We start from the raw sequence: 13,319 nt of genomic DNA, 5'->3' as shown, positions 1-13,319 counted from the left end.
TCCAAAATGCTCATTGAATAACACAGAGAGAAACAACAGTTACTGCATTTTGTTTTCCTTTATCTTGAAAAGGCTTTCGACTGTGTTTCATATCGTGTGATCTAGTATGCATTTTATGACCATGGTGTACCAGAAATGCTTATCATTTGGATCAAGATGCTATACACGAACACCGCAAGTCATGTACGTTGTGTTATCGGCATCTCAGAGAACTTTCTAATGAAAGTCAGTGTACACCAAGACTCCGCACTATCCCCATTGCTCCTTGTCCTAATCATGGACACAGTCACATGGGACCTGCAAAGAAGTGTCCCTTGAACTCTTTTATACTCAGATGATGTTGCACTTGCTAATACCACCAGAAGAGAATGTAGCGTCATAAACTTGCCTTCATGCTGTGACCACCAAACAGCCCCAAGAGGACCCCATTGACCATTTCTTGCTCAACTGAAGAAATGGGTTTGTGCTATGTGCCCAGCAATTTAATCCAACTGTTATGCTTGTTATAGCAGATACCCCAAGATACCTTCCACCACTTGCCTCCCCCCAGTGGCCACAGTTCTGCGGGCATCTTAATAGATAGGTGATAATTATGTAATGGATCGTAATTTCGTCTCGCTTCATCTCCGACCTCGTATCAGGAAAGTGGACGGAGGAGTAGACATAGACTAAAGAGATTCAAAGCAATTTAATACAACAGTTACAAGGAAAATATGCAATTTTCATGACAAGAAATTAAAATATGCATTTATATGCACTATCAAACTGAGGTAAAATCGTTTTTGAACGTTCATCTTCCAAAGTATAAGACGTGATTTAAAAATTGCCATTTGAGAGCGTTGCTGCAGTCGACATGCAACGTAGCGCGACTCCAATGCGGGTATGTAAGCACAGACATGTAGGCAAAGGGATTAGTATGGGAGTCATGTCGTGCTGTGTTAAATGCAGTCACGTCAACTATGGCGACGTTATTACCAAATGCACCCGAAAAGGACCAACGTGCTGTTACTCTGTTCTTGGCTGCCGAAGGACAACCACCGGTGGACATCCATTGGAGAATGAAGACTCTGTATGGGGCAGTATGACTGTCGAAAACCACTGTGGTGGAATGGTGCACTAAGTTGCATGAGGGTCGTGTTTTGACACAAGAAGCTGGTTGATCTGGAAGGCCAGCCTCATCAGTTACAGACAACAACAAGCAGGCAGTGGATTAGGCGATTAGGCCAGACCGGGATGAACGGGACATAAAAACTTTCCAATCTGTCAAATACACAAAATGTCAATATAAATTATAACACTATAAACATACCTGTAAAAAATACACACTCTTGAACAAAGGATGGCATGTTTCGTTCTATTAGAACGTCCTCAGATTCTATCAGATCACTTAAATCATGCGTATATATGTACAGTATTGTTTATGTTGCGTAAACTTGTTTAAAAAGTAGGGCGAGCCGGTGCATAATCATCATCACGCCTTCAGTCCCCTCAGAAAGGCCTTGAAGTGTTGACGCTTCCTGTCGAACGAGGATGTGTAACAGGTAGTTACAGACTTCTTCACGCAGCAGGACATGGTGTTTTACTACACGGGCATCTTCAACCTGGTTGCGTCGGTGGGATGAGTGCTCCAATGATCACGGCGATGTTTCTTGATTGGCATCCCGATTCAGGACTGTACAGGCGTCGAACAGTAGCTTTAAGATCACCCCTTATATATCATTATCTCATACCTAAAGAACGTGCATTTTGCGTACAAATCTGGGCTTTTATCATCATCATTTACAGCCCCAAGAAACCAGTGATAATGGATTTATTATGTTCTTTCCATTGGATGATATAATTTATCTTTATATTTTCATTTGCAGCCACCCTTCTTGAGAATGTTTTTGTTGTGATTCAGCAACTTAAAGGCATATCTACCACTTTTCCAGATTTGCTGTCAGCGAAGAATGAATCAGTGAGAACAATGATCAGTCCAGAATCCGTAATGATGGCTACGAGGCAGATGCGATCCGACGAGGACTCTACTTCGTTCGGCTTGTTCGAGGTCCCAGACGTGAGCACTCCGCCCCTCTCTCCTTTACCTGCGCTGTCCTGTGAGCAGCCTCTAGCGTCGGCATCCACTCCTGTCGATATCCCCTCTGCCCCGGCTCCATATGACGCCGACCTCTTCTACAACTCGGAAGTGCCAGTCTGCATCGATTACGGCCAGACGGAGAAGGCAGCTTGTACCATCACAGAGGCCGACGAGAGCGTGGATTACTTGACAGAGGCAGACGCCAGTCTGGGTTACACGACGGTGACGGATGAGGCCTGCTCTTCTTCCTCCTCCTCCTCTACATTCTTCTCATCTAGCAGCAGCAGCAACAACAACAACAACAACAACACAGCGGCCAATGCCAAAGAAGACGAGCAGCAAACTGAGATGCAGAAGACTGAACTGCAGACCATCCTGCGATTAACAGTGGGTAAGGTAGGTGTATCCTTGGAATTTCAAGAATGCATGATTGTAATCTAATTCTATTCGCTTAAAGATTAGATATCATCTTTTTGGTGTCAGAATTAGGGTTCTGGGTCCTTTCTTACACTTAGGGCCAAATTCATAGTCAGCACTTATACATAAGTGGAACCCTTAACCCGATGAGTGCTACGCCCGCCTATAGACGGGATGACACGGCCGGTCCAACAGTGATACACCTGTCTATAGACGGTGCGCGAGAACTTTAATTCTTTTTTTAGTTTCCCGGTTCACTCTCAAGTGCCAGTTTGATCTCTGATATGTTCTGCCATCTGTTGAGCATTATTTAGAACTAAGTGATCACAGATTATACCTTCGGGAAGTAACTTACAGAGCTTTTTGTAGACGTCTGTGGAGTTCATCTGTGATGTAAATAAACATGGCGGAACAACAGTCTTAGTTGCTCTTGCAGCAATGTTATTTCGGATCAAAGATTCTTTCAGTTATTAACCACAGCGGAAAGTGATGATGGAGATGATGATTTTAATGAATTGTTAAGCGATTTTGAAAGTAAGAATGATACAGAGAGTGCCAAAAAAATTGTGTGTGAGAAAGAAACAGGGCCTCCTTCTAAACGAAAGAAGAAAAACCCGGTGAGTTCAAAAGCTATTTTATCACTATTTTCATGGTGGACGGATTACTTTTCTCCACCAGACTTTCAAGAAACTGTGACAGACTGTGAGAGCCAAGTAGTGTTTGATGACAACTCAAAAATCTTTGATGTTTTAAAGCTTTTGTGCCAGTGGCATTGGCACAGATAGGTGAACAAATTGGTATCACAAACAGCCATTACAAAACATTGAGCTATCACCACATTTCAGGTTTAGAAAGTACCGTATTTACGCGAATAATCCCCGCACCCTAACTTTAGGTAGGCTTATTTTGAACAAAAGAAATGCCAACTTAGACGCAAAAAACCGCATCCCAATTTCGTGCCTCAAATTTTTAAAAAAATGTGCGGTTATTATTCGCGTAAATTCGGGTATTTACGCGAATAATCCCGCCGCCGTATTTACGCGAATAATACCCGCCACCGAATAATCCCGCACCCTAAATTTAGGAAGGTTGATTTTGAAAAAAAAAAAAAATACCAACATTGATGCTAAAAAAATGTGCGGGTATTATTCTCGTAAATGCGGTATTTTAAAATATCAACTTATTTACTTCTAAGAAGTTACATGTATAAGTTGCCTACAGATTTTAGGAAATAAAATTACTTTGGGGGTCTTTATTCTGTATAAAGATAATGTACGCATGGGCACAAAAGTGTAATTTTGTTTTCTCTTCAAATAATATTGAACATAATTGTAGGATTTTTCATTTGCGTTTAGATTTTTAAATAACCAACATTTATAAACATTTTAAGGTAATCACCCCACTGATAAGTAAAAAATTGAGGCTTCTGCAAAAAAAAATTACGTACGAATGAAAAAACTCAGCACTGAGGTACCAAACAGTCATCTGGTAACTCAGCACTTAAAAGGTTAAGTAATAAGGGATCACTTATTATAAGTATTCACTTATATGAGTTTACATTTCATAGACAGCACTTAAAAAGCACACGTCATTGATACAGTACATATTCACTGGAGATGTGGCAGGGCTGTATATTACGCCCCTGGCTACATAATAGTGGGATGATCTATTGTGTTTTGTTTATAGAAGGGCATCGCGCGACCATACGCAACATTTTTGAGGTTAAAAGATCGTCTATATTGTATTTGGTTATCAGAATGGATAACAAAACAGCGAACTGAGATGGCACCTGCAAGAACATGCACATAATATAGAACAAGCAGACCGACACGGTTTCTCATCTGAATGTGAATGACGTGGGAAAAACTTGTTGTGGACAATGCAAACTACGAAAATGCCCAGAGTCTAATTTTCTTCTTAATATCATATGTTTATAGTTATCCAGGTACTCAAACCTATACAAATATTCATCCAAATGTAGAATATGTAGCCTTACAAGGCTTTTAATGATTTGACAAATATATCCGTAGCCGTTGCATTGCAATTAAATGTAAATAGTATGTTTTGATGTGCGATGCCATAATTTCAGAAACTTCTGATATCATCCGGCAAATGATTGGTTGACTAACCTGGTATAATAGCACAAATCAACCTTAAAATAATGATGGTAGTGCAACACGTTCATTTTTCTTATAACTCGGTATAGTTCTTTACTATTCCATAGGTCTACAGTCTTGATAACTTAACTTGCAACACGTTTCCAATTAATTAAGTGAAATACCGGTCATGACGATGGTGATGATAATTATAACAATAATAATAATAACAACAACCTGAAATTAGGAGGTGGCATAAAATCCCAAAACAACATCTTCATTAATGGTGAGATAGTGAGTCCTCTAGAGGTTATGTTCACTCTCTCACACAAAGGAACAAGAATATTCATAACTCTCATTTTACTCAGATGAAACCTTCTTTAAATTGTTGGTCACATTTCATTTCGACAGGATTTTCCATCCCTACTGTGTGCACAGAATTCATTCTGTGAATGAAATGCAACACTTTCATCAAATAACTTAATTATCCTCCATCTTGCTGCAATATAAGTGAGTCACTTAAGTGTGTGTGGGTAATATGAAATGAAACCTGGCTTATAAGGGGCACTTATGTATAAGTGCTGTCTATGAATTTGGCCCTTAAGCCCTAATGCATTATTTAAATAACTCATTTCTCTACAGTATCAGGTACAATAAATGTGCTTTACTGTGACTATAAATTTACATTCGCAATAGCATTAGTGTAAGAATATTATTTGGGCTGGGATTTCTTCTAGCTAAAATCTCCGGAAATATGCATGCAGTTATGCCCTTCTTTCTGTTTTGACAATTTATTGCTTGCAGAACCTGTCATCATTCTGCAGGGTATATTTAACCCCAAGATATTTCTAAGGAAAGCAAATTCAAAATAACCAAACACAGACAAAAACACTTTGCATTATTGGCACAAAACACGTGAATACTGGTTAAAACTGTTATAATATGACCTAAGTGATGCCTTTATATCATTACCAAAGAAACCTACTCCAAGATCCGCTAAACAATACAGAACATTGAGTCCAGTGAGTCATGCCTCAAAAATAGAATAATATTACAGAGAATGGAAAACAGAATAACGGAACAATTATCTGAAGATCAATTTGGTTTTAGAAACGGAATGGGAACAAGTGAAGCAATATTATTAGCATTGAGGCAAGTGATAGAAAAACAAAATAAAAAGGATAAACAAAGATTTATAGCATTTGTTGATCGGGAGAAGGCGTTTGACAACGTTAATTGGAATGTTTTATTCAGTATCCTTCAACAAATAGGTATCAGCTTCAGAGATAAGAGAATCATATATTTATTTATTATTGTCTTGTTTTCTATAGATCCTGCTATTGTGCTGAACTATAATGCACAGTTGTTTTAAATTCCACAACATACTAAAGTAGTGTAAGTTATAGACTAAATGGAAAAGCTTATCATCTAGTTCCTACGCTTAATATGTATTGGAAGAAAGTAAATTATTTTCAATTTTTCAATCACTACTGATCTGCATTTACAGCAGTCACCCAGGTGGCAGATTCCCTATCTGTTGTTTTCCTAACCTAGTTTTAAATGATTGTAAAGAAATAGGAAATTTATTGAACATCTCCCTTGGTAAGTTATTCCAATCCCTAACTCCCCTTCCTATAAATGAATATTTGTCCCAATTTGTCCTTTTGAGTTCCAACTTTATCTTCATATTGTGATCTCTCCTACTTTTAAAGACAACACTCAAAACTTATATGTCTGCTGATGTCATTCCATGCCATCTCTCCACTGACAGCTTGAAACATACCACTTACAAGGTACAACTCTCATATTTGTTCCGTATTGAAGTTGACCAATATATCAAGAATATTTAATAAGACCACCTATTCAATACATACCAAGAATCTTATGGTTAAACTTTTACATATTATTATAGAGTCTTATTAGGTACATGTTTCACCCTCTTTCAGGGGCATCATCAGCCTTAACTCAACCTTAAAGTCATTTGTCTTGGACCTTAACAATCCTTGTAAGATATAAAGTTTACTATATAATAACCGCTTTAACATTATGACATCTTAAAATTAACACACTGGAAAACATCTAAAGTATATGGATAGAACAAATGATGGTTAATGGAGGAAACTAGTGGTAAAATACAGTTTTTTAATTAAAATTTAGAACGTGATCAGTCCTAAGTGTAGAATGTCTAAAACCAAAATGGATCTTCTTCAATTTACGCTATCATTATAACATTAAAAGACGTGGGTCCAATGACACCTTCTTCTAGAGGAACTTTTGTAGTTTAAAACCAGAGTATAACATTAAATCGTGCTTGATATGACCTATGCAACATCAACTTTAAGACAAGAGGCATAAGTCAGACCGTGCTGTGCAATTGGATAAGAAGTATTCATTGTAACGTTAGAATAATTAATGTTGTGACAATTGTTACAGGAAAATCTTGCTTCCTTCTTGGGCCTTCTTATAACACAAGTTAATCCGTCAGTACTTTCCTCTTGTTACAGATAATTTTTCGGTCACATCTAAGGCTAAGAACCAACACACAACTGGGCTGATTGTCCTAAAAAGTCCATCATTAAGAACTGCTTCACTATTAAACAACAGTTCCAGTTGAGATTTTTCGATAACTTGTTAACCGTTCAGTATCAACACATATGGCAGGAAGCAAGATTTTCCTCTAACAATTGTCACAACATTAATTATATGGCATTGGCAGTACCGTATAATCTTAAAAAGTCATGACTACATACCGGTAGTGCCAACCTGCAGGATTGACACTAACTGTAAGATGCCGTATCGGCAAGTAGGGTCCCTAAACTGTATGGTTAGCAACACTGAATCAAACTCACTGGTTTGAAAATAACTAAAAAACACTACCTTCAGTATTAACAGGGGAGGAAGAGTAAGGTTATATATTTGTGCACTTTTTAGCGATAGATTTACACCCTAGTGCTGAAGCGGTCGACCTTGGCAATCTTCGAGATTCGTACTGGCAACCTTTGAAACTGTGACGTGAAAATGGGAACTAATATTTATTGGACATAACTGAATTATAACATCAAAACATTTATGAGATTTTTTAAAATTTATATGGCATGTCTGCTTGTGTATCGAGCCGTTATCTACATTATCGGCCATTGTTGGAACTGCTGCCTAACTGTGGAATTTACCATCAGCATTTAATTCAAAACTATATCCCTAATTGTTACGTATTTGCTGGACATTTGGCTGGACTAATGTGATTCGCTGAATTGCCGTTTGATTTCTGCACGCCTTCGTGGTGCGAGCTTTGAATCATGGGAATTTTGCCACTTCCGCCTTCTCTGTGAGAGAGACCAATCGGGCTCTGGTGGTTGAGTATTCAACATGGCTACGTTAAGCCGAGCTGCTGAAGTGGCATCGTTGCGGGATCGCAGCGCTTTAAAAATGGAGCTTGACTCTGGAGGATAACTTCGACAACTTCAGGGTTATGCCCTTTAATTTTTTAAAAATATTTATCAGTGTGCTCCAGCCTTAATTCCTTGTTATTGGTGTAAGAAGAAAACTTCATATGAGTGTTTACCGTTAACTAGATGGGATGTGCAAAATGTGTTGTAAGTTGTATATCTTAACTCTACCCAAGTAAGTACTGTAAAGCATCGTTTATTCAAGTGAGCTTGTACAGCCAAGGAGCACATCTTCGAAATGTCTGTTGGTTAATCAAAAGCTGTAAACGTCTGGTAACAAAATTTACTGTAACGGATAGGATTTAAATTTGTAAAAGTATGTAACAAAGTTTTACGGGAACTTGGAATCGCTAGGTATGCGTGTATGAGGCTGTAGTTCGTGGGTGTTGTTTAAACTTACTGTGTTGTGGTTCGTATCTTGTTTGCCTACTCATTCTTGGTGGTGTTTATTATCATTATTATTGTCGATATTATTATTATTATTATTCTGTTCATTTAATTTTATTTACCTCCCTAATTTTCTACGTTGTTCGTATTTACCTTTTACCTGTTACTATTGCCTCAACTTGGTTATTATTTAGATGTGATTGTTATTTGCATTGTTGGGACTTAAATTAAATGACACCTCATATATGCATCTTGGCGTGATCCAAAGCCCCCTCCATTCTAAATTATTTACGCAGTTGGCATACTGTTTAACAAAAGTAAATGTGATTTCGTATTGTAACCCATGGGAGTAATGAAAAAATTTATTATGATTTTAATAAGTTTGAGTCTGTAAAAGATTGAAATTTGCTGGTCGATATTGAACTTTAAATATGCCAAATTCCTTACGTTTGCCTGTCTCATTCTGCTCTTGGTTTGCGGCTTCTTGCCATTGTTATTACTGCATGATGGTCACCGCTTTCTTATCTTATCTGATGACACGTTATTTATTTTGGTGGCTTTGATGATTATGATGAGATGATGGCTTGGCGTCTGTAAATGTCAGTCCTGGGGTGTGCTCCGAGTTCTATTATTATGTGGGAACGCATTATGTATCTTTTCCATTGATATTTTCTAATTTGGTTGGGATAGTTACCCACCTTGTTTTATTATTATTTAATCTGGTTTCCTTTAATTATGTAGTTTTTTTGTTCGCGGTTGTTGCCACTGATTTTTAATTGTACGCTATTGTGTGTGTTTTTCTTGTGCGTGTCTCCTCTTACCTGTTTGTAGTGTAGCAGATTTCAATTTTAAACAGAATTTATATCGCGGGCCCGCATATTGGTTGCAACCAAAATTTAAATAAATTAATATTTCTGTACGTCAGGTAACAAGTTAGTTGTGAATTTTCAAACCTTAATTTTGGGTGGAAGCCTATGTTTAATGGGAGCTTCATTTCACCTTGATTTCCATATTATTTTAAAATCCTGTTTCTCTCCTTTAGTTTAATTGTGTTTTGATTTTTCTAAGAAAAAGGAATATATCTATTTTTAACTGTTCTTATATTATACCGATTTTCAAATTTTATTTACTAAGTAAATTTTCCTTGTTTCAAAATTTAATCTGATCTCTCATTTGGTAGTTAGCAATATTTACCTGGGAACCTATCAACGTTTATGTAAGACCCTGGCCTTTTTCCTTTATGCTTATGTCCTCCATGCTTCATATTTTGTACTACTGCCCTTATGGTAAGTATTGTGCTGGTTTTCATTTTGATTTGTGTTCTTTTGGTAAGGTTGCAGAAACACTAACTATGAATCGCTTGTGCATCGCTGTGCGACATGTGGCGTACACTTTAGTACTAGTACTGTTGTTATTTACACAGCAAAGCCAAACTATAGAATTCACTCTAGGAATAAGATTCGCATCGAGAAACGTTATGTAATGTTATATAATGTGTGTGTGACACAGTTGTTGGCTTAAAATAACAAATGTTTAGAAAATTCATGTAGATCGATCATATTATCAATTCAATTCAGATTTCATTTCCATTCAGTTGGCAGTATTAACGGAACCGGGAGAGCTCCCTCCTTACTCCTCAAAACCATAACAAATGTATCGCTAAAAAGTGCACAGATAATACAATAATTTCTGTCATAACTTTGCCGGGGATTGACTGCAATATTTTTGGGATATAGGAATTTGATTATTAACTTTTACTCAATGAATAAACAAAGGTAGAAAGTACAAAGTATGCAGGGAACTAAGACTACAAATTATCGGAATATAATAATCAGCTGATTTTGTTTACACAACTACCATGTGCATGTATCATCAACAATTCTAATAGAATCTTCAACAATCCAAAAACTGCTAAGTACTGTAATTATCCAGTGAAATTACTGCGTATTCCCTTTAACTTTTTTTAAAATCGAACTTTACAGGCGAATCGTGTTATTTAATTTAATAAATTATACTTTCGTGATAGTTTGAATGGATATCTATGCGAAATATCGGGAATGTTGCGGCGGAAGTTACAATGAGTTACAACTCCTTATGATAATCTGCCTTTGTATTATCTGTGCACGTTTTAGCGATACATTTGTTATGGTTTTGAGGAGTAAGGGGGGAGCTCTCCCGGTTCCGTTAATACTGCCAACTGAATGGAAATGAAATCTGAATTGAATCGATAATATGATCGATCTACATGAATTTTCTAAACATTTGTTATTTTAAGCCAACAACTGTGTCACACACACATTATATAACATTACATAACGTTTCTCGATGCGAATCTTATTCCTAGAGTGAATTCTATAGTTTGGCTTTGCTGTATAAATAACAACAGTACTAGTACTAATGTGTACGCCAGATGTCACACAGCGATGCATAGTTAGTGTTTCAAAGGTTGCCAGTACGAATCTCGAAGATTGCCGAGGTCGACCGCTTCAGCACTAGGGTGTAAATCTATCGCTAAAAAAGTGCGCAGATAATATACACGCTTACATGACAGGGAGTATTCATTGAAGTACTGTAGATATTTCACGCAGGTTTCTGTTATGTCTTAGCTGTATATAAATAGTTGCCACTATTAACGTTCCGACCCTGGTATATTCTAGTTTTTATATTTTAGTTCTCTCTTTTCTCTAACTCTGTATTTCTTTCTTTTTTGGTGTGCTCGGTGGTCTTCGTCTTCTCTTTCCACGTCACGTACTTTGAATCCTGCAGGAGATTGTAGAGGTGAGTGCTTTTTATTTATATATAAATCTTTTTCTCTCATTGGTGTTCTCTTGATGCATTTTCTGGCTCCATGGCTAAATGGTTAGCGTGCTGGCCTCTGGTCGATTCCCGGGTTCGATTCCTGGCAGGGTCGGGAATTTTAATCATCATTGGTTAATTTCGCTGGCATGGGGGCTGGGTGTATGTGGCGGCAAATCATAAGACCTGCACCTGGCGAGCAGAACATGTCCTCGGACACTCGGCACTAAAAGCCATACGCCATTTCAATTCCTTGATGAATTGTACATTGTTTTCTCAATATTGTTCTTTGAAGATAAATACAGGGTCAGAATTATTTCATTAAATAGTTTGCGGGCTCATCATTTAGAATACAAAAATGTAACTACTAATAGAGCTGAAATTGATAAAATACGTCAGGTAGATTGATAAAATACGTCAGGTAGAAAGAAGAAAATTAGAACGTGTATAAATAAACAATATCAAGTTATCAAAAAAAGGCTTTCACGGCCGCAGATCTTAAAATCACAGGAATAGAACCAGCTTTTGGGTGGTTAGGCCGTGTGCATTATGCAGAGTTTCGTTCAGACGTGCCATTTGGACTCATCAGCTGGAATGGCACGCCCCTCCAGGACTCTGCTTAGCAGTGGCAGACCAAACTGTGTGGCCCCGCCGTGTTAGCAAATCAAGTTTGCTAACCTGCTAAAGGAGAAATGACTTCTCCGTTTAATATTGTATCTCCAATGGGGGAGCATTTATTAAACGGAGAAGTCATTTCTCCTTTAGCAGGTTAGCAAACTTGATTTGCTAACACGGCGGGGCCACACAGTTTGGTCTGCCACTGCTAAGCAGAGTCCTGGAGGAGCGTGCCATTGCAGCTGATGAGTCCAAATGGCAAGTCTGGACGAAACTCTGCATAATGCACACGGCCTAACCACCCAAAAGCTGTTTCTATTCCTGTGATTTTAATATCAAGTTAATACCTTCAAATAACACATTTTATAAGGAAATCAAACCAGTATTGAGCACAATTAGAAAGAAGCGCGTCTCATATTTTAGACATCTTAATAGGACACTGGACACTAGAATTACTCGAAAAATAATATAAATATTGTGGAATAGCAATACCAGGATTAAATGGATCACAGAAATTAAGAATGATATTAATAAACTACAAGAAGCCTCCATGGCTCAGGCAGCAGCGCATCGGCCTCTCACTACTGGGTTCCGTGGTTCAAATCCTGGTCACTCCATGTGAGATTGGTGCTGGACAAAGTGGAGGCAGGACAGGTTTTTCTCCAGGTACTCCAGTTTTACCTGTCATCTTTCATTCCAGCAACACACTCCAGTATCATTTAATTTCATCTGTCTGTCATTAATCATTGCCCCAGAGGAGTGAGACAGGCCTCGGCAGCCAGCACAATTCCTTTTCTCGCCGTAAGATGGGGGCTTCATTCATTCCATTACTGACCCGTTCGCTGACTGGAAAACACGTTGTAGGTTGTTGTTTTTTTTTTTTTTTTCTTCATTAATGAACTACAAATAACACAAAATTATCTCAAGAACAAAACAGACAAAATTAAGATCCTCAGCGTCTCTCATGTGAGATTACAAACCAAAATTAATAAAGAGGCAAAAGGTAGTGTGTTGGTTCTCAACTGAAGAAAGGATGTCAGCATCTGAGGGAATGAAGAAATATTGGAAGCATCGAAAAGCTAAATTTTCTTTGTATAATTAACTGGAGTGGTCCTATGTTGGCCATACAGTGTTACAATACAATACAATAATTTCACTTATCGTGTCAGAAGCAAAATATAGGATATTCATTGCTTATCAGCTGGTGACACCGTAAGAATAATGGATATGACACCCATGAAGATGTCCATGCCGTGGGGGCCGCACCTCACCGGGGCGGGAGTAATAGAAATAGAAATTTCATATAATGTTACACGTTACCCCTTTTGTGCACTATTATTATTGTTATTCATGGTACAGTGAACCAGTTTGTTCATCCCCAGAACTGCCCATGCAACCCTCTTGCTTTACAGATATCAAACGAATTGAAAAAATTACAATCGGAACAAATGAAAAAGTACTGGGCTGATCTCAAGAACCAAACAG

At 37.8% G+C, this 13,319-nt stretch overlaps 1 protein-coding gene across 1 annotated transcript in view; it reads left to right on the top strand.

The window, feature by feature from the left end:
- Nucleotides 1-13,319, top strand: part of LOC136885335 (E3 ubiquitin-protein ligase RNF169) — a 311,450-nt gene that overhangs the window by 280,302 nt on the left and 17,829 nt on the right. The window contains exons 8-9 of the mRNA XM_068230285.1: nt 1,932-2,473; nt 11,190-11,201. Of these exons, the coding sequence (XP_068086386.1) occupies nt 1,932-2,473; nt 11,190-11,201 (554 nt within the window). The remainder of the gene's footprint in view (nt 1-1,931; nt 2,474-11,189; nt 11,202-13,319) is intronic.

Source organism: Anabrus simplex, chromosome 14 (genome assembly GCF_040414725.1).
Source record: "Anabrus simplex isolate iqAnaSimp1 chromosome 14, ASM4041472v1, whole genome shotgun sequence".
NCBI classification, from domain to species: Eukaryota; Metazoa; Arthropoda; class Insecta; order Orthoptera; family Tettigoniidae; genus Anabrus; species Anabrus simplex.
The sequence above is the reverse complement of the archived record's forward strand: the minus strand, read 5'-3'. Positions and strand labels throughout refer to the sequence as shown.